Source organism: Talpa europaea, assembly GCF_964194135.1.
Source record: "Talpa europaea genome assembly, chromosome: 9".
Lineage (NCBI taxonomy): Eukaryota > Metazoa > Chordata > Mammalia > Eulipotyphla > Talpidae > Talpa > Talpa europaea.
This window is the reverse complement of record NC_140076.1, coordinates 114,742,319-114,764,139: the sequence shown is the minus strand read 5'-3', so window position 1 is coordinate 114,764,139 and position 21,821 is coordinate 114,742,319. Positions and strand designations below refer to the sequence as shown.

Below are 21,821 nucleotides of genomic sequence, written 5' to 3'. Positions count from 1 at the left end.
GGTATGAAGAGGGGAAGGAGCGACTTTTGCCCAGTTCTTTCAAGAGCCTACAGTCTCCATTTCAGCATCCTCTCCTTGGGCTACCTCTAGGTAAAGAACATACTTTCCTGGCCTTCTAATGGCCATAGTATAGTCCCTGTTCCAAGAACCTGACCTCAGTAGATCAGGACCAAGAAAGCAGAAGCTTTTGTCCTGACCCGATAGCCATTAGCAGTCAGTCGGGCCCAGCCGTGGGAGCCAGCAAGGAGAGGACAGCAACTCTCACTCAAGGTTTGTTCAAGGGGAGACGATGGTTGCAGGGTCCCCTCCTAGCACCCCTAGCTCAGCACCGTCCAGTGAACTTTCTATGAAGATGGAAATGTTCTTTATTTGCGCTAATAGGGCAGCCATGAGCCACGCAGAAATGTGGCCACTGTGACCTATGAGCTGAATTTTTGTTTTTGTTTAATTAATTTAGCTCCATGTGACTAGCAGCTGCCACACTGAATAGTGAGCAAAATCTGAGGAAGGAAGGAAGCAACTGCCACATTTGAAGTTGAAAAATCTCCTCTCAGAGATGACCACAGGTCCAGAGCTGTACTTTCTGGCCCAGTAAGTGAGTCCATGGTCTAGAAAAGTTTCCTGAATCAGCCTCCCTACAGTCTTACGGACAAATAGAATATATGACATGGTCCTTAAGTACAGGAATCCAGGACCAAACTATCCAAATGCAAATCCTACTTCCACTCCTTAATAAGCTGTGTGATCTTGGGCAGCTTGTTTAACCTCTCTGTCCTGTAGCTCATTTTTTAAAAAAGATTTATTTGTTTTTATATAAGAGCTGGGGTACAGGCCAGAGGCATGGGAGGGGGAGAGGACTTACCAGAGACAGAGCCGGGAGCAGAACAGACAGACAGACTGAAATGCACTGCTGCGGGGAGCAGCGGGCGAGGCAGGAGAGGACTTCCATGCCATGTGGGAATCTCCCTGGCCGGCCGGCAATCAAACCCGCTGCTGCAGAGGCTGCGGACAGCTTCCCAGCGCTGCGCTCAACCTGCTGCGCCACGGGGGAGGCCATCCTGTAGCTCATTTATGTGTAAAATTGAAGATGATAAAGTAGCTGCCCCACAAGATTGTTGTGAGGATTAAAAAATGTTTGTGCAATGTTATAACTATGGCAAGTGAGTGACTTACTATCTCAGAGAAAAAAAGAAAACAGCAGGCATCACCACCAGTGCCACCTTGATTTAGTCCACTCCCAGGCACGTGCCTGAAATTGTTCTTTCTCTCTGACCTACCACTAATAAAGTCATCCTTATTCCCTTCCTGAGTTGAGGGAACCAAGCAATCTGAGGAGAGAGCAGTGTGTGGGAACTGACTCAGCCTGGAATTAGTTGTGGTGGTGAAGGGTAGCTCACACTGGGGTTCCCATCTCCAGGCCAGAGGGGCCTCTGCAGGCCCCCATCATCTCGTGGGCTACCTCTGGGAACACTAGAATTTTCTCTCTCAAACCCCAGTGTGCTTCACGGGCCTCTGAGTCACCTTCTGGAAATTAATTGAACTTTCTTTTCAGTTTTCAACTCTGGGCAGGGTAGTGGGGGGGCAGTTTGAAGGATGAAGGATGAATTGTACAGTCAATATTGACGGTACAATGTGGGACCACAAAGAACTACTGACCCCTTGTTCCAAAGGATCACCACCCTTTGAGCTTTCCCACTAAGGTAGACGAGGCCAAGTGGCACGAAAGTCATGGGAGGTGAGCCCACTGACGAGCCCAGATTAGCCTATTCAGTCTATTCCTGTCTGTTCTGAACTTTGCCTTGGCTTGACCCTGCCCTGTGCTCTCCTGGGCCTGCTGTGTAAGGAGAAAAGAATGAGCAGACTCTGCAGGCCAGGATGTTTCCAACTAGCAGTTGGCAGGTCTTCTCGAGGCAGTGAGGGACAGCAGTACGAGGAGGACAGGGGATAGAGAGCATGGGGACAGGTTGTTTTGTTTTTTTTTTTTAAAGATTTATTTATTTATGCATACAAGAACCGGGGTACAGGCCAGAGGTGTGGAGGTGAGAGGATTCACCAGAGTGGGGAACAGAACAGGTGAATTGGCTGGAATACACTGCTGAGGGGAGCAGTGGGGAGACAGGAGAGGTCTGTGGGTCAGCTCCCTGGCTGGGGATGGAACTCGTGCTGCAGTGGCTGCAGATAGCCTCATAGTGCTGTGTCTTAATCCTTTGTGCCACCAGGGAGGCCCTGGGGACAGGTTTGAGCCTTGAGTCCCGGGATGTTAAGAAGCCATTCTCCTCCTTGCTGGTGGGGGAGCTGCTGACAACCTTTGCAAGGCAATCAAGTAGTCAGCAAGCAGGTTCTTGGAAGTGTCTGGCTGGATGCTGGGCTTGGATATTTTTAACCTCTTGGACAGATAGATGGAGGGAGGATTTCAGTTGCTGAGAAGGAGGCAGGGCTGAGGGCATGAGGACCTGGCATGGCTTTTGGTCAGAGACCCATCTCCCTGCACCTCACCTAAAGCCTGACTCTGTCTTTCATCTATCCAGACTCACGGCTAATCCTTTGGCTTCTGCTCTCCCATTTCTCTCTATTCCTGGCCTTTCATGCTTGTCCCATCTCCTAACTCTAAGGAGACTTTGCTTCTGCTCCAGACCCCAAGATGTGTTTAGCTCCATATCCCTGTAGATCAAGGAGGGGGTGGCTGGGCAGTAACCAATGGCTTCTTGCTCTCACCTCAGAGAGATGTCAGAGGCTTCTCTTCAGTTCCACCTCCCCAGTTGTCCTGCAGGAGAACAAACTGTCACTTCATACACCTCACTGCCAACAACTGTTGGGAACAGAATTTGAGACCTTGGGAGCCCAGATCTAGGCCTCATATAACTTTGGAAATAGAAGTGTTGGGAGAGATCAGAGAGGCTGGAAATCATGGCAAAATTCATCAAGATAAGATCTGCTGTTTCCAGGGCACCTGGGAAGTGGAGAGGGTAGGGGAGGGCTGGATTGTTGGCAAATCCAGAAGATTCTTTTGACTATGAGGGCAGTCCGGAGGATAGGAAAGCAGGTTAGGAAATATTACCAAAATTTCAGATTTGGTGCTCCAACCTTCCTTGACCTTTCCTTTAAACTGGATGCCCTTCTATATCTAAGGACTGCTACTTTCTGTCTCCCCATAATTTCCTATTTCTTAGCACCTCTTTTAACACTGCCCACCCAGCTTTGTGGGTGGAGAAGAGAGGCCCCGACACAGGTGCCCCAACATTGAGTGGAAGCCAGAGGTGAGAAGGAATTACAGAGGGAAGGTTACTCTGATTCCTGTTTCCCGTTTGGTGTCCTGAACTGCTGGTGGTTGGTAAACTGAGGCTGAGGGAACCCTAAGCTAGCGGAACCAACCACAGGTGGAATCAGACATTGAGAAACCTGTGCCATTTCTTCCTAAAAATAAGAGTTGGTTGTAAACACCTAAAAACCAGATTTTGCTAAAATGTGCTGCTCTGGCTTCTCTTTAAAAAGGGATCCTATTGTGTACACTGAGCCCTTAGCCCTCCTGCCATCAGCCCCTGAGGTCGAAGGGACCCTGCTGGCTGAAGGCTCCTACCTGCCAGTTCTCACCATTCCCTGCCTCATGACATTCACCTGCTCCACTTATTCACACCTGCCTGACTCCTGCTGCTAAGTTTGTCTGAGGCTGTCACCTCTGCTCTAACTATAGCTTCTCACATAGCTCCTCTGAGGCACCCTGAGGTGAGGGAAAGTGAACCATTTCCCTTGAGGCCTCCAGAGCAGGGCAAAGCCCATCGCAGGCACAATCCCATCCTCCAGTGTCTGATCCTAGGTTTAAAAGGTGCACTTTTTGATTTACAAAGAATAGTTTTGTGCAGTTTAGTATAAAAATATTTTTTATTCCCCCACCCAAAAAAAAATTTTTTTAAAGATTTATTTATTTATTTATACATGCACTGGGTACAGTCAGAGGCACGGGAGGGTGAGAGAATTCACCAGAGCCAGAGCGGAGAGCAGAACAGGAAGAGTGACGAAGTACACTGCTGAGGGGAGCAGCGGGCGGCAGGAGAGGTCTGCGCGCCATGTGGGGCCCTCGCCCAGTGGCCGGGGATCGAACAAGCGCTGCAGAGGCTGCGGGCAGCCTCGCAACCCAGCACCCAACCGCTGCGCCACCGGGGAGACACCCCCACCAAAATTTTTTTAAAGGATTTATTTATTTATGCATATAAGAACTAGGGTGTAGGCTGGTGGGTGAGAGGATTCACCAGAGACAGAGTGGGGAGCAGAACAGGCAGATCCACTGAAATACACTGCTGAGAGGAGCAGCGGGGAGACAGGAGAGGTCTGCTGCGCCATGTGGGTAGCTCCCTGGCTGGGGATGGAACTCCTGCCTCAGTGGCTGGCGATGGCTTGGTAGTGCTGTCTTTAACCCCTGTGCCACCAGGGAGGCTGCTCCCCACCAAATCTTAAAAGCAAAATGGACTCTGGAAAATGGGTCCGTGTGTGTGCCCTGTGCCTCTGGCTAGTTATCGCCCTTGTGAGCAGCACCATGCTGTGACTTGAGGCAAAAGGCGGCTTGCAGAGAGTCAACAAGAGAAAAGAATCTGAAAAGTAATGAGTCTGAGAGAGAGGCTCTCTTTCTGGCCCTAGGCCCCTCCTGACCGGGCCGGGTCCAGCTGGCGGGACGTTCGTAGACATCCTTGGTGTCTCTGGACGGGGGAGAGTTAGAGGATAGGTGGCAGAGGTGGTGCGGGGTGAACACAACACTCAAAACAGGAGCCAGGCCAAGTAGGGGAGGGGTGAGGGGCCAAGTATGGTGAGGCAGGATGGGTGTGCAGGGCCAGGAGAGAGGCATGGGGCCAGGAAGCAACAGGCTCGAAAAGGGCTGCTGGCATTTGCCCTTTCTCCCACTGAGCCTGCATGGCACACTTCCTCCTTCCTCACAGAGCGGAGCGTGGCGTTACCTTGACCTTCTCAGACCAGGGCTCTGCAGAACGGCTGTGTCTCTGGCCACAACAGAGCATGAGCAGGGTGAGTGCCAGGGTCCTCTCCCTGTCCAACAGGGAGGCGGGGGAGCACCTCTCTGAGGAAGGAAACTCCCAGGTCTGTGTCCCTGACTTAGGTGAGTGCCCCCGCCCCGCCCCGCCCCGCCTGGGGAAGTCTAAGGCAAATCTAACTGATCCCCCACTATCTAGACCCATCACCTCTGTGGCAGTTCCTACATGCAGCAGGAGCAGGATCCTGGGGGCAGGATCAGATATTTCCTCCCTTTGTCCATTGTACACCAAGGCGAATGGGACCGTGGGACAGGGAGGATCCCAGGAGAGGCCAGGCTCCAAGGTTTAGGAAGCCCAGCTCACAGCTGAGGGTCCTGGTGCTCTAGGGAAGGCTCCAGAATGGAAAAGTCTTGAGTTCAGAGGTCATGGGGACACAGTCCCTCCCCGAACTGGCCGGGCTGGGTCTGCAGAATCACGGCCTGGATTCCTTCCCTCAAAGCTGTGGGTCTCCTGGGCATAGCACCAGCCCGCAGGCCCTGTGTGTTGGGCCATTTCCTTCCCACTGATTCCCATCAGGGTTGCAGGAGACCCTCCCTTCCCTCCAGGATTCAAAAGAGTGAGAATGTGTGTTGGGGCTCAGGCCCAGGCCTTTCTGGGGCTACACCAACACACTAGAACTTATTTCCAACTGTCAGGTCTCCAATGACTTTGGAGCAAAGGTGAGCCTCAGTAGGGGGAAGGTTAGTGGAGAAGGGGTCACCGCTGGCCTGGCCCAATTACTAATGGAGCTATTCCTGTCCAGCTCAGTGCTCTCCTCTGGCTCCACCTGATGTCTGTGGGAGGGGGTGCGAGGACTTGCCATCCTCCTGCCCTTCCTCTGCCAGAAATGTCTTGGTGGTGTCTTGGTCTGAGTCCTGAGTCCTGGCTGTGACCTTGACCTCTGCTGCAGGGTGATCTCTTTCCTTGCTTGTTGATGGAATTGCTGATCGTCCTGCTGCTCAGGCTGAGGCAAGTTCTTGGACGGTCTGGACGCCAGAGGCATCTTCAGCTTGCCCAGGCCAAAAATAAGGCGGGTAAATTCAATGGACAGAGCAAGTTCAGCAAAAATTGAACACTTCCTGACCTTTGCTTCTAGACCGTGTGGACTCTTGTGGGTGGATGAACAGGAGGGAGACAGGTTCCCGTGGACGCCTCCCCAACTTGCGTCACAAGCGAGGATGGCGGCTTGGACACCGCCTGGGCCCTTCTCAAGGGCAGAGCTGGGGCGTGGTGGAGCCGGTGCCGTGCCCAGCCCAGGGAGAGGGCAGAAGTCCCTGGCTTGGAGTTTAACTAGCTTGAGCCTGCGAGCCAAGCCTCCTTCCTGCCTTCCCACTGCGCATAGTAATGCAAGTGAATGGAGGAAAACAATGGTCGGCTCCTCACCAAACTATGGGTGCCCTGTCCGCCTGCACCTGCCCCTCCCATCCACTTTGACCGCCTCTCCCACTGCCTTAAACTGTGTGGTGCTTTCAGTCCTTCAGACCACCTGAGTCCTTATGCTTAAGTCTGCAGGCCCCTCCCTGGAGCTCCCTGCCCAGGCAGGACCTGGTGACTAGGGATGGAACAGAGGAACAGAGCAGGAAAGGAAGTGATTATTGCCCCGGGGGGGGGGGGGGGGGGGGCGGGGTAGGGTAGCCATGGGCCTGGGCCGTTTGAGTCAAGCTGTGGGCGGAAGAGCCATCTGCTCACAGGAGCAGGCCAGAGGCACCTACTAGCAGCACCGGGCTGGGCCAGCATGCATGGGTCCTCTCTGAATGCTTGCAAACAAGGCCGTAACCTCTCACCTCTCAGGCAGTGCCCCCCCCCCACCCACCCAGTGGGACCCCAGCTCTGTGTACTGGGCCTGCGGTCTCAGCCTCAGAATGTCTGTCAGAACCTCTGGAAAGTGGGGGAGAGGTCAAAGGCAACATCCAGATGAGTCCCCTGTCTCTGGCTTTGCAAAACAAGGTCACCTGCCAGGAGGGGCAGGAAGCCAGACAGGAAAGAGTTCACGAATGGGCTGATTTTTCTGACACTCTGCCTTTGAGCTCAGGATACCTGAACCCTGTGGTCACTCTAACCTTTGTCCTTCTTTCTCCCATTTCATGGGAAAAGGATGTGTCCGTACAGAGGTAGGGGCAGGGGAGCTCCGGTCCTCCGCTGTTGTCTTTTGTCTAGAATCTTCTTTATTCCCACTTTTAAATTTGGTGGCATTATGTGGGATTTAGGGAGTTTGCTGTGCCCCCAGCATAGACAGATACAGCTGCGCAGGTGGGGACTGGTATGTGTGTCCACGGGAAGAAAGGCAAAAGCAGAGTGTTTCGTGCCTTTTACTTTTATTTCTTGCTGATTTCTTCCTAGCTCAATCACAGGCTACAGCGTGACTGTGGGGAACCCCAGGGATGGGGCCTCGGCCTCAGAGAAGGAAACACATCAGTCACTGTGAATTGCTCAATAACTCTGGAATATTCCGTTTCTATTTCTGTTTCCTTTTCTGTTCTCTTGGCTACTTTACCTTCACAGTGACTACCAGTAGCCAGCTTTGAAGGTGATTTCCCTCAATGGCGTCATGGCCCCTATTCATTCTTTACAAAAGGGTCAGAAGTGCCTGGCACTATATTGCTGGTCTCTGTCACCTGGTGCTGAAGAAGCCCAGAGGGCTGCCTGGATATGGTTGGGGAATTTGCCGAAGGTTCTCCTGCCTCTCATCTCTTCGGTTTTCAAATGTTTGGCGGGGTCGCCATGTCAGCACTCCTGCTATCTGCCTGCCTGTGATTCAGCCCGTCCTGGACACGAGGCTGCCCCGTGTCTGCTGCATGTCAAGTGGCTGGAACCAATCAGCTCATTTGGGGCTTCTTCAGATGCCAATCAGAGCCCAGGGAAGTGACCTCACCCAGGCAGCCTGTGTGGGCGAGCATCTCCCGGAGCTGTGAGTGTCCCTAAGTCACTCCCTCCTCCCCTTATCTCCGATAAAGCAGCACCCACCACCAGGTCCCCTACCCCCCCAGAAGGGAGTAAGAAAGGCTAATTAAATTCTACAAAAGAGAAACTGCAACTCAGACACACAGCAGCTCTGGACGTGCAAAACAGGACATTGAGGGGACTCTGCAAAGACTTGCCTTTCAAAGTGGGGAGTCCAAGGCCTGGAAGTGGGTGGGTGCCTGAAGGAGTCAGTACCTCCTCTCTACCCTAGCACCTGGCTTTTAGAGTCTCCCCACAAAATAGCTGCAATCATTCCTTGTAAACAAGATCAAGGTCAAGTGTGGGAAAGGCAGGGCTGTGAGCTAAGATAATGGTGTCCCATGGCTGAGGACCAGAGGCTCAGAGCCAGCTGGTCTCAGGGTGTGGGCTGTTCTCACTATTCACTCTGTGCAGCCGCCAGATGAGCTCCCCAATGCTCCCTGGCAGGGCTAGACTGGGGATGTGGGCATCGCCCCGTAGAGGAAGGGGAGGGCCACAGACCCCGTCCACACGTTGGACTCTGATGGAGGAGCAGGGACTGGCCCGCAGGCTGTCCCCTTCACGCTCCAGCCCTCTCCCGCCAGGCCTTACCCTGGACAGAGAGACAGATAAAAACATTTTATTAAAAAAATAAAACTGGTTTTACTCCTCCTCACTGTGCTCACCCCAATTATCTCGCAGAGAGCTGTGAGCGTGGGGAGGGGGCTGTGTGCCGCTGGTTCAGGTCTGACACTCCAGCTCCTTCTCACCTTCCTCTCTCCCGCTCACGTAATTAGACGTCGGTCCTTTGCCCTTTTCTCAAGATATCAGAGGTGACCAAGGGGACAGGGGTGGGGGCGGGGGGGTGGGGGGGCAGAAAGAGCACAGTCATCCATTGGTCATCCGTCTCCGCAGCCCACTCCGGGGGCCAGGCAGGTTCCCCAACTCTGGGCACCACTCGCTGGTCCACTAGCCCCGGGTAGGCACAGTCATGCTGCGTCTTAAATCCAGAAAGACAGCGAACTCCTGGGTGCTGCTCAGGGTCCTGCTTTAGTATATAGCCTCATCCATGTTGTCATCACTGTCACCTCCGAAGTCCTCTCCGTTATCAAAATATGACATGATATAATCGGTTTCCTGAAACAGAAAGTACATAAATAACAGTCAGGCTCGGTTCTGGCATTTTCCTTCCGTCCTGTGTCCCAGGCCCTTTCCTCCCAATTGCACGATTCCAGGCTGCAGTTGGCTCTTGAGAAGAGCCAGGGCAGATGAGACAGAGGGGAGGCCCTACCCTTTGGGGGCTGCAGCCCTGGCACAGAGAGCACGGGGGCGGGGCTGGGCCCGGGGCCCAGGGAGGGGGACCCCCACCTCCTCATGCTCTTCCTCATCATACTCCTCCTCGTCCTCTTCCTTGTCTTCCTCTTCCTCTTCCTCTCTCCCCTCGTCTTCCTCTGAGGTCACTTCTTCCTCCTTCTTCTCCAGGCTCTGCCATGAGGATGAAGGGGGTGGTCAGCAAACAGAGCAGGGAAACTGAGGCACGTGAGAGACAGGGGAGGTAATGGAGCTGGGGGGCAGGTGACAGCCCCGTCCTCACCTCTAGTTTCTGGATGGTTTCTTCTTTCTCTCCTGTCGTCTTAGGGGGCCTCTTCGGGAGCAGAATGGTGGTTCCTGGGGATGGGATCAAAAGGTGAACAGGGAGGGAGGCCCGAAGCCCCACCCGCCCGCCCTCTGGCGCAGGCCGTGTACTCTGCCGCCCCCTTGTGGCCGCCAAGGCATCCAGCAAGCACTGGTGGACTGGTCAGGACTGGGGTGGCCCCTGCCTGACCCTGACCCTCCCACTGATGAAGGAAATTTCTCTTCTCCCTCTTTTTTTCCCAAATACACTCACGCTCCTTCTGTAACTTCCGCACTCGGATCTTCAGCTCCCGCGGCAGACGGCGCCAGTCTGGGCAGAGTGGAAATGTAAGTCAATGACATCACTCGGGGTCTCTCCGGAAGGGCTGTTTTTATTTATTCATTTTATTTTTATTCATGCATGCATACAAGAGCTGAGGTGCAGGCCAGAGGTATGGTGTGATTTCAGGCAGATCCAGAGGGGAGCAGCGGGCGAGACAGGAGAGGTCTGCTGAGGCCTGTGGGTAGCTCCCTCACAGGGGATGGAACTCATGTTGCAATGGCTGCCAATAGCTTGATAGCACTGAGACTTAACCCCTCTGCCACCAGGAGGCCCAGGCAGTTTTTTTTTGTTTTTGTTTTTTTTTTAAAGAGGCACGTATTTTATTTATTTATTTATTTGTTTATACATGCACTGGGTACAGTCAGAAGCGTGGGAGGGTGAGAGAATTCACCAGAGCCAGAGCGGGGAGCAGAACAGGCAGAAGGACCGAAGTACACTGCTGGGGGGAGCAGCGGGCGGCAGGAGAGGTCTGCGCGCCATGTGGGACCCTCCTCCGGTGGGCGGGGAGCAGCCGGGGATCGAACTGGCGCCGCAGAGGCCGCAGGGAGCTTCGCAACCCAGCGCTCAACCGCTGCGCCACCAGGGAGGTCCGAAGGACAGTTTTAAAGGGGGGTATGAGTAAGGCTGAGTGAGGGTGAGAAGGGAAAAGGCTGCATCAAAGTTGCTTAAAACAAATCTGTGGCTTAGATGCCTCAGGGCAGTAGGGGCTCCTGCTTTTCAGGTAGTCTCCGAAGTGTTTTAGCGAACATCTAAGGCTCGTAAAGGTATTGAACAAAGGTAAGGTGGAGCAGAAGATGGGGGGCGGAGGGGGTAAGAGAAGGGTGCATGGGGTGGTGGCTGTGACTTGAAGCATCTAGACCATCTGCGGGAAGGGCAGTCAATGAAGGGCAGCCATCACCTACCAGGGTTCCAGTCAATGGCGTTGTCAATCGGCCCTGACATCTGGTATTTGTCTGAGTAACGCTCCACATCTGGGGGTCAGAAGTCGAGGGTCAAATTTTATCCTTTGAGAGCCCTACAAGGAGGTTGTTCCTAAGGGTGCAGCCCTCTCTGTACATAGGACTTATGCTCCCTCACCCCAAACCCAGAGCCCAGGGGGTTTGCTGCAGGGAAGACTTTCAATACTCTTCTAAACTATCCCTTTACTACGCCAAATTCAAATGTTTTTAAAGCTCCCTTAGCCCAATGCCACGGTGATACTGAGAGAGAGCAGTGGAGAGCGTCCTTGAGAGCAAGGAACCCGGATTTCACTCTTGCCTTTGCTCACGGGGAAGGGGACTAACTCTGGAAGTCTGTCACCTCGCTGAGCTTCAGGAGGAAAACACCAGTTGGCAATGAACTGAAAAACTGCATCCCATGCCAGGAGGTAAATATCTACTCCCCATGCCTTCTCAGAGTACCCCCTTCTCCATGCCTCCTGGTCTCCCTGACTTCCCTTGACCTACTGACCAAAGGGATAGTGCTTTACTTGGAGGGGCTTCTCAGGGGCCCAGCATCAGCCCTGTTTCTGATCGGCCGGTGCCTGTAATTCACAGTTAAAAATTTTAATCTATCCCCCATGTCTTGATCTTCTACTGACCAAGACTATTATGTGATGCAATGCAAACGAAGGCTGCTGTGATTATTATTATGACCTCCCAGTGAGCCTGTGAGCTTCCTGTGCCCCCTCTGGCTTCCAGCTAGCCCATGGGCCTGCACCCAGGGCGCCACTCAGGGGAGGCATGATGCGAGCACGTCACTGACCTCTCTTGGGGACAGCTGGCCGGATGAAGTAGGGGAGCTGCCTCATGGCCCCTCGCAGCTCCTGCTTCAGTGCCAGGACATATTCCCCCTCTTCTCCAGAGGGCAGAGGCACTGGGCGGAACTCCAGGGGCTAAGGAGGCAGGGACAGTGGTCAGTTCAGGGAGAAAATGGTGGAGGACCAATCTGGGAGTGCCACTCCCCCCAATTTAATCCAATGCCCCCACTGGGAGGAACACAGCATTTTGAAAGTTGGGGAGCCAGGTGCATGAGAAGTAAGGGTGGATACTTCCTGGCTTGGAAGACTTCCCAGGTGACCAGAGCATAGAGACAGGGAAAGGCAAGGTCAGGGTGGTGTTATGATGGCCCCGGGGAGTCTGGGGTCACGAAGAGCCCCAGGAGTACCAGGCTCTTGGGCCCACAGGGTAAATACTCACAGGGAAGAGAGGAGAAGGCTGCAGGGTGGGTGGGGGCAGAGCATCCCCCTTCCCAATGCCCACAGCCTCCATGTTGAAGGTCAGCTGGCCCCGGCCACGCCCCCGGCCCCCACCCCTGTTGGCCATGGTGGGGGGGGCCTGGGTATTCAGCGTTCCAGTGAGAAAAACCTGATCAAGACAAAAACAAAGCTTTTATAAAAAGACTAGAGAGATGTTGCAGATGTAGCTGCCCCCCACACTTGTACACTCCATCATGGTGGGGGTGGGGGTGGGGGTGGGGTCTGATCCACTCCCCAGCCTGTAAAGGTTTCCTTTACCTTCATAGTTGGTGACCTGAGCTTGTTTCCTGAATCATTAATTCAAAAAACACTTTTTGTAATGAATTGAAATTTCTAGGATTTTTAGTTGGGATTGCATAATATGCTTTATCATCCTAAATATACACCTTAGGTCATGAAGCCTTTTTTTAAATCAAACACTTAAATCCCCATGAAAAGTAAAGCAAGTTCCTCGTTTTCCCTTACCAGCATCCACTGAACTTTTAGTTTAGATAATTATGACAATAGACAATTTTTGTCTTCAATGTATATTTTACTTATATATCCATTTTGGTCATCAAACATTACCAAAATGATGGCTGCTTTTCTGTGGGGGAAAAAAATCTATTCGTGAAAAAAAAAAATGAGCAGCAATTCAGCTTCAGTTTCTCAGACCTTGGTTTTGATGACCTTGGAGTTCAGAAGAATCCTAGCCAGGTGCATGGTAGGATGCTTCTCTGCTGGAATCTGTCTGATATTTTTCTCCGGATTAGACTGGGGTTATACAGGTTCAGGGAGGAGGGTCAGAGATAAAGCGCCATTTTCTTCACATGACATTAAGGGTAATACTAACATGCTGGTTAGGGAACAATAACAGACAATATAATTAAGATCTCTAAAGTCAGTCATTTATCATATAATTGCTCCCACAATTCAGGGAAGGGAGGAGGCTAGGAGGACTGGAATGTGAGGGAAGGTTTGATGAATCACAAGGTCTCAAGTTTGGAAAAGTCTTTAGAAATCATGTATTCATTCATTCATTCATTCATTCAGCAAATATTTATTGCGCACCCACTACATATATGCCAGGCACAATGACAGAAAATGGGAATCACAGTGAATCTTCTACTCTGGAAATGTCCTTCAATAAACCAGATTTAGTAAATTGCTGTTCAGCTTCTATTTAAACACCTTTAGTAAGAGGCCTCCCTATTTCACTTTGCAGTTCATTTCATTTTGGTTATTTATTCTTCAACCAATATCCAGCAGATACTCTAAGAGATATAGGCATTCCACAAAACATTAATGGTGAAAAGATTTAAATATATGTATAAAGTAATCTATTTATTTGGTCATACACACTTATGAAAGAATAAAAAAGTTGTTATCTGGTTATGTGTATCTTTTCTACACTGCTGTTGTAATAAGGGAAAATATTAATTTAAAACTTAAAAATATACAGTAATAGGTGAGATTAATAATGGATAGCAGGAAAGAAAGGTAGAAAAATGGCAGAATACAGAAGATGTCTCATGGGCAAGAATGAGCTGGCTCAGGTATCTTTCCATTTGATACAGTTCCAGCAGTAGTGGTGGGAATTGTTACAAAGCAGCAAGGAATCGGGAAAAGACCATCAGCTTGGAGGTTAGATGAACCTAACTCCACTTCCACACATCCCCATGTTACAACAAATGATCCAATGTTAATACATTCTAACTATTTAAGGTCCCTATTGCATTCAGAATTCCAGGTGACCCTCAAGGACCAGGGGTGAAAGGAACACAAGATTTTTATTTAATCCAGGCAATAAACTGAGAAAATATAAGCCATCCATCTCTACCCACTCAGTTCAGGAACCTGCAGTGAGTCATTTCTGCTTCCTAAGTCACATGTGTCTTTTTCCTGAGGCCACCACTTTGACACCTTCCTGGTAGTGGAGGATTCCGCCTGCCCCATCTTGCATCCTGGACCCCAGTCTCTTTAGGGGCAGCAGGTGGGGCGGGGCTGCCCCTGCGATCTCCAAGCGGAAACCCCTGAGATGCTGGCCCACCACCTGGGAATTGCTGCAGGCTTTTAGAGTCTCCGACACCCACCGTGCCAGGGAAGGCATCGCTGGGGCCCACCTCAGTGATGGAATAAGAGTAAACTTCTTCAAGTTTCTGCCACTCTTGATTTCTGTCTTGGAGCACCTACAATCACATTGGTGTTCAAAAGCCTGCTCGGATTAGGACTGGACCTCGGCAGATAGGCACTGGTGCTGGCAGCCCTAACCTGGGCATCTTGCCTTGTCCTGGGGCCAGCAGCGCTAGGGCCTCGGTGGCCACTATCCATTATGGGTCTGGCCGGCCAGTAAGGCACCAGCCCTGTCACCTGGCTTGTGAGGAACTTCAGCCTGGCCTCATCTCTGTCCTCGACAGGGGTTATGGCGAAAGTCTGGGTCTTGAGCTGAGGATCTTCGGTTGCACCTGAAGAAATCTACCCAGCTGGTGGCTTCCTGGGGCCTGTGGATCAGGTGTCTTCCCCAGTTTTCTCCAAGGCTCTCTTAACAAAGCAAGCTAGTGCCTTTGTCCTTAGGCACTGGACATATTTGGGCCTAGGCACAAATGGGAAAGCTTAGTGGCCTCCACAGAGTGTCTGGTTCCACATATCTCACATAAGGGCTGAGACGTCTGGAATAAGAGTAAACTTCTTCAAGTGATATTTAAAGGCAAAAAAATCCACAATATAATGTAAAGTGGAGAGAGATGATAAAACATTGTATATACTGTATGACCCTCTCCATGTAGATTATTAAAAATATATGCACACATATGTGTGTATATGTGTATACGCGAAGAAAAAAACTGACAGGATACATAGTAAACTAAAAATAATAGTAATGGTTATCACTAAATTGTGACCATGAAATAATGGCTACTTTAATGTGTACATTTATGTGTTTCCAAATATTCTAGAATAAATGTATATTACTTCTATACTCAGAGAACAAAAGAGATGGCTTTGTTTTTAAGAATGCTACCACCAGAACAGCCTTCCCTCTTTTGCAATGGAAGTATAGAATGCATTTCTTCTTTAGAATATTTTCCGGCTATTGACTGCAGAATATATAACAAAAAATGGAATGATCTGCAAAGTAAAGAATTCTCTTACAAAAGATGTTTAAATGTAAGATACTAAATCTGGTTTATCAGAGGAAGGATGGACATCTGGAGTAGAGGATTCGCTGACTCCCTTTTACTAGGATCGTGTCTGGCTTATAGTAGGTGATCAATAAATATGTTGGATGAATGCATAATTTCTAAGGGCGCTTCCAAACTTGAGACCTTGTGATTCTTAAAGCTTCCTCTCCTCACCATCCCAGTCCTGGCTTCCACCCTTCTCTGGACCGTGGCGGCAATTATATGATGAACTGCTAATTTAAGAGATCTTAATTATATACTGGATTGTATTTTATTCATTGTCCCCTAATTACATTGGTTTAAATTGTGCCTCCCCAATCAATTCCATTCAATTAACTTTCAGTGGGCACTATGTATTAAGTACTAGAATCTAGTGCCCTACACAGTCTTATATTCTAAGAATAGAAACAGTGAGGAGTGAGCGATCGGTGGTCCAAGAGAGGATGCAGAAAATGCTATCGCTCAGGCTGGGAAACAACTCGGCAAGGAAGGGAGGCCAGAGAGCCACAGGTAGGGAGGAGTATTCATTTCCCCTGACTCCTGACAGGTAACAGAAGTTTGTCCGGCTCTTAGGGGAATCATACTAACAGATTCGGAAGAAGTGGATGCCACAGCAGTAGTCAGAGGTACACGAGTGAGTCTTACTTTCGGCTTTAATATCTCGACCCGGTTCCAGAAAGCCGGTTCCAGAAAGTCCCGCTCACCTCGGCGCGGCGCTGGGAAGCCAGGGGGGCTGGAGGGGCGGACCGGGGCTGACCCAACCGGCTGCCGGGAGGCGCGGTCGGCCGACCTCGCAGTTGGCCCCGGGGGCCTGGTCTGGGGAGTGCGGGACGCAGCTGGGCCCGCGCCCCCGATCAAGCCTTACCTGCTGCCCCAGCAGAGCCCACGCCGCAGCCACCTGGAAATTCGCTTGTCTTCCTCAAGATGGTGGCGTTCTGGGTCCGCCTCCCGGAGCTCCCGATTGGTGGGTTCCCCGGGCCAATCTAGGGGAAGCCGAAGAGGGGTCCGCCCCCTCGAAGCTGGGGACGGGAGCGGGAGGGAGCGAGCGCGCCCACCGGAACCCGGGCTGCAGAAGTCCGGCACCGAGGGATGGATGGGGTTGCAGGATGAACCCGGGCTCGGTTATTTTCGAGTCTCAGATAGAGGAACCCCTGGCTGGCGAGAGTTCACAGAAGGAGGCTTAATTTCACCCAGGGGCTCTGTTGAGGGAGCTCCCACAAAGAAATATACCCCTTCCAGCGGCTCTTTAGGGGTCGGACTTCTGGGGACTGGCATGCACAGTTGGCTCTCTCTCCCATCACCCCCAGGCCCTCCTGCAGTGTCCCCTGCTTCCCTCCAGCAACCAAAGGATGTTTCTTTTCTATCCCCCCCCCCCTTTGCTACCGTGTGTATGAAAGATGGGAGGATTAGGAATCAGAACCAGAGTTGGGAGGCAGGCCAGGAGCCCGGGGATTTCGGGCTCCCCGTGGCCCTGGGCTAAGGGGGAAGGGAAGAGAAGGCCTGCTTTCACAGAGAACAGAAATATCCGGGAAGAACTGAGATAAAATCTAGGAGTCAGTTAAGAAGAATGTCCAGGGCCTCTCTAGTGGCGCAAGGAGTTAAGCACCGCACTATGAAGAGGTCCGCAGCCTCTGCAGCACGAGTTTGATCCCCGGCCGGCCAGGGAGCTACCCACATGGCGCAGCCGACCTCTCTGTCTTGCCCACTTCTTCCCTTAGCAGTGTGTTTCAGTCAGTCTGCCTGTTCTGTTCCCCACTCTGTCTCTGGTGAATCCTCTCACCCTCCTGCACATCTGGGCTGTACCCCAGCTCTTGTGTGCATAAATAAATTAACCTTTTTTTTTTTTTTTTAAAAAAAAGAATGTCCCAGATATCCAAGAGGACATCCTGGGAGTGAAAACCCCCCCCCCCAGGTGGAGCTGCAGTGCCCAGGCCTCAGGGCAGGGCAGAAACAGAACTGGGAGGCTTTGGAGCACTTGCTTAACCTTACTAAGTCTCCGTGTCCTTATCTGCAACAAGGAAGATAATAATTCCTGTTTTACAGTGTCATTGGGGATAGTGTATGCAAAGTGTATAATGTGTATATATGTAATGTACATGTAGTGTCATTGGTGATAATGTATAAAGAGTACCTAATATAGTAGGTGTCCAGTAAATAAATGGTCACTGGTAAAAATAGGTATCTTCCCTGAAAATCTCTCTCCCCCTTCTCCAGGAACATTATTTTTTATATTTTGTGTCTGGTGGCCTCCAGTCTCTGAATTATCTCAGAATTCCAGGTGAGTTGTCCAAAACCTTGGGATTTTTTCCTCATCCCCCCACTTCCTCTGATGCCTTCCAGCTGGACACAAACTCATTCCTAAAATATGCACATGGAAGCTATGGTAACCATGGAGACAGGGCAGGTGGCAAGGATAAGCAGAGACAGACAGTGAGAGAGACCAATTGCAACAGACAGGGAGAAAGAAGACATAGGGGCGATCAGACACCTTCCAGCAAGATGGAAAAATAATGAGTCTAAACAATATTGAGAGTAAAGAGGTGCACTGAGCAAGGATGTGTAATGTTTGCTATTGTCTCTCTGTCCCCTTTTCTACCTCCCTATACCCCCCAAGAATTTGGAGAGAAGGTATCTGGGAGTGCCCCCCTGCTGTATATAAAAATGACCCCAGGTATCCACCCTCCCTATACTTATCTAAGAGGTCTGTGCAAGGGGCTGAGGTCCGGGTTGCTCAAGCTGTGGGCCCCGTGGGGGCAGGTGGAGTGAGGATGCACGCTGTGTCTGACTGCAGCTCTTCCTGACATTTAAACTATGAGAAGGCAGCCAGATTTCTCGCCTCTCTCTGCACAGTATGGACTCCGGGTGAGGAACCCAATCATTTCTCTCCACCCCTCTGCAGTGTGCCATGTGCCCTCTGTGGCAGGTCAGGTCTGGCGCACAGGCGCGCCTTAGAGCACCCAGCTCGAAGAATGGGCATCTGCCGGCGCTCCACCAAGAACTGGGATGGTCCCAGTCTGGGTCTCGCAGGAGGCTCCTCAGGAACCCTTAGGTTTGTTGGGGCTCAGGGGAGATCCGCTTAGCAAGGGAAGTCAGGATTGGAGCCTCTAGGTTTTGAGGGTTTGTGTGCATGGGTGGGGTAACGGTTTGGTGCCTGACGCCCCCACCCGCAGAGACTAGGCTATAAATAGCAAGGCAGAGCTCCGCCCCCCCCCCCCCCCCACCTCCTAGCTTCTCTCCTCCCGAGCCGGCGCTGTGCCCGGGGCGCACCGGGAGGAGGGACCAGGATCCGGTGCCCGGGCGCAGATACTGACACCAAGGGAATCCTGGTGCGCCCCCCCCCATCCGCCATGTGGGCCCCCGGAAACCCGGCTCCGCCACCCCGACTGCTCGGTGGCCCCGGCCTCAGCCCTGGCCCGGTGGAGATTCTGCGAACATTCAGGTATCTATTCGATTTTACAGCCTGGGAGGGGAAGGAGCAAGGAGTGATGGGGAATAGAGTGGGGCAAAAGAAACCCCCCATTCTCCCCTCACCCGTTTTAGGTCCCAAACGCAAGCTGCTTCCCTCCCCCCACTCAATTTATGGGGCTGTGGCAACCTAAAAGAGGTTAGGAATGGGGATGTGAGTGACTGTGTGGGTGCATGTGTGTGGTTGGGTGGCGTTCAGCATCCTAGAAAGGGGGATTCCAAGTGCGGATAAGAAAAGGGGGGTGCTGGAAAGGTCTGATAAGCCGTGGGGTGAGGGTGGGGGTGCGGATATCCCTGCGCGTGCACGTACGCATTTGCACGCGCGCTCATCCTTCAATGCGGGTGCACCCTTCCCACCTCCTCAGGCATGCGCTGGGGGAGGGGGCGGCTCTCAGGCATGAGTGAGAGGAAGGGCTGCGCGCCGTGGAGTGGAGCCCGCCCCTGCCCCTCGCCGGGTCCTTCCATCCGTGGCTCAGCGTCGCCACCCGAATCTGTCAATAAGATCTCTCCTTTTCTCGCAGGGATTGGCTTCGCCACTGAGCCCCCAGGTCTCCGCCAGCCACCAACCCCACGCCCTTAGCCATCCTCGGCAGGTCTCGGTCCCGGCTTCGTCGGCGCCCTCGCCCCAGCCGCAGCTATGCTGCACACAGAGGGCCACGCTCTCCTCCGGGCCGTGGGGCAGGGTAAGCTGCGCTTGGCCCGTCTGCTTCTGGAGGGGGGTGCCTACGTGAATGAGGGGGATGCCCAGGGGGAGACTGCACTAATGGCAGCCTGCCGGGCCCGCTACGACGACCCCCAGAACAAGGCGCGCATGGTCCGCTACCTCCTGGAGCAAGGCGCAGACCCCAACATCGCAGACCGCCTGGGGCGCACCGCACTCATGCACGCTTGCGCCGGGGGTGGGGGCGCCGCCGTGGCCTCGCTGCTCCTGGCCCACGGCGCGGACCCCTCGGTTCGCGATCACGCGGGCGCCTCGGCACTGGTGCACGCCCTGGACCGCGGGGACCGCGAGACCCTCGCCACCCTGCTGGACGCCTGCAAGGCCAAGGGCACGGAGGTCATCATCATCACCACCGACACCTCGCCCTCGGGCACCAAGAAGACCCGGCAGTATCTCAACTCCCCGCCGTCCCCGGGGGTGGAGGACCCCGCTCCCGCGCCCCCTAGCCCGGGGGTCTGCACGTCGCCTTCGGAAATCCAGCTGCAGACTGCGGGGGGCGGCGGGAAGGGGTTGCTGTCCCCTCGCGCCCAGGAGGAGGAGGAGAAGAGGGACGTGTTTGAATTCCCTCTTCCTAAGCCCCCCGATGACCCTTCCCCTTCTGAGCCGCTCCCCAAGCCCCCGCGCCACCCTCCGAAACCACTCAAGCGGCTCAACTCCGAACCCTGGGGCCTCGTGGCGCCCCCCCAGCCGCTCCCGCCCGCGGAGGGGCGGCTGGGGATGGAGCGCCTGACCGCCGAGCTCAACGGGCTGACCCTGGCCGGCAGACCGCGCCTCTCCCGCCGTCACAGCACCGAGGGCCCGGAGGACCCACCCCCGTGGGCGGAGAGAGTGGCGGGCGGGGGTCCTCTCTCGCGCCGGAACACCGCGCCCGAGGCGCAGGAGCCGGGCCCGCCCTCGGGGCTGAGGCAGAAACTGAGCCGCATGGAGCCGGTGGAGCTCGATGGCCCCGGCAACCTCTGCCCCGACTCGCCGGAGTGCAGCCGCCTGGCCCTGGAGCGCCGCCGCTACAGCGCCTCCCCGCTGACCCTGCCCCCCGCCGGCTCGGTGTCCTCGCCGCGCCAGTCCCAGGAGAGCCTGCCCGGGGCCGTGTCTCCGCTGAGCGGGCGGAGGCGGAGTCCGGGGCTGCTGGAGCGCAGGGGCTCGGGGACGCTGCTCCTGGACCACATCTCGCAGACGCGGCCTGGTTTCCTGCCGCCGCTCAACGTCAGCCCCCACCCCCCGATCCCCGACATTCGCCCCCAGGCCGGAGGTCGGGCGCCCTCGCTGCCCGCCCCTCCGCAGGCGGGGGCCCCGGGCTCCCCCAGGACCAAGCGCAAGTTGGTGAGGCGCCACTCCATGCAGACTGAGCAGATCCGCCTGCTGGGGGGCTTCCAGAGTCTAGGGGGGCCGGGGGAGCCAGGGCGCTGAGAGGCGCGAGAGGAGCCAAGGAGAGGGGATCAGGTGGGAGAAGCAGTTCACACACACACACCACGGACACCGCGGTCTCTTGCATGTGCTCCTGGGCACGCTGCGCACACGTGGGGAAACGTGTCCACAAGCACAGTCCTCTCATTCGCAGGGAAGGGTAAGTACTCACTGGGCACGGAGGTCCACGCAGGCATGCCCTGGTCACTTCACTTGCACACGGGAACTCCCTGTGTGCCCACAGGCAGGGCACACACAGGGCCACTTGTGCTAGGGCCCCAACGGGTTCCAAAATCACTTGCATTTGTTCAGAAGCAGTGGGGAGCCCTACTTATGGGTAGTCTCCAATCTCAGTCCTGCAGACCAAACTCCTTGCTTTCCATGTATGCCCTGCGACACAGCCCTGTCATGATTTTGCACACTCTACCCTTTTCATGAGTATTCCACGCAGTTCTGCAGGTCCTGCTTTTCTCTCCAGGCCTGGCTCCGTGTTCACACCCTGCTTCCAGCCCTCACCACTTTTCAGGATATCTTCACTCTTCATGGGGGTTTCTTGCAGCAAACCCCAGCCTCAGTTCTGCTGCTACCCTTCCTGCTCTCAGCTTTACTTCTCAACGTCCTGCTTCTTATTCCCACCCTGTTCCCTCAATACACCAGGTTGTCTCATTTTCCCAGTGGGTGGGTCATGGGCTCTAAAGCTGCTATTCTGTCTGTCTGAGCTTATGAACACCCCCACAGGTAGAAGTGGGGATTGACCCTAAATCACTCCTCTCTCCACTTGACATCAAATAAATGTGTTCAGAAATCTCTGTTTTTTTTTTCACTTCTGCCTGGGAGGGTGGGGAAATGAGGAATGGGGAGGGGGTCATGCTAACTACAGCTATAATGATCTAGGGGATACTTAGGGGTACCAGCCACCTTCTTCCCAGGAGACTGAAAAAGC

General features: G+C 53.5%; 2 protein-coding genes across 3 annotated transcripts; one reads left to right on the top strand and one right to left on the bottom strand.

The window, feature by feature from the left end:
- Positions 1-8,987: 8,987 nt before the first annotated feature.
- On the bottom strand, positions 8,988-12,321 carry POLR3GL (RNA polymerase III subunit GL; the record flags this gene model as incomplete). 2 transcript variants are annotated; one of them, XM_084244355.1, is made up of 7 exons in its annotated part: positions 12,072-12,321; positions 11,638-11,767; positions 10,797-10,865; positions 9,826-9,882; positions 9,532-9,605; positions 9,306-9,422; positions 8,988-9,074 (listed from the first exon to the last, which is right to left on the bottom strand). In XM_084244355.1, the coding sequence occupies exons 1-7, from the start codon at positions 12,195-12,197 to the stop codon at positions 8,988-8,990; spliced, it is 660 nt and encodes a 219-aa protein (XP_084100481.1). In that variant the 5' UTR covers positions 12,198-12,321. The 2 variants fall into 2 exon arrangements, with proteins under 2 accessions (XP_084100481.1, XP_084100482.1); XM_084244356.1 differs by lacking the exon at positions 10,797-10,865.
- Positions 12,322-19,390: 7,069 nt separating this feature from the next.
- On the top strand, positions 19,391-20,881 carry ANKRD34A (ankyrin repeat domain 34A; the record flags this gene model as incomplete). The annotated part of the gene is made up of 1 exon (XM_084243269.1): positions 19,391-20,881. One exon carries the CDS (start codon positions 19,391-19,393, stop codon positions 20,879-20,881), a length of 1,491 nt encoding a protein of 496 aa, XP_084099395.1.
- Positions 20,882-21,821: the final 940 nt, after the last annotated feature.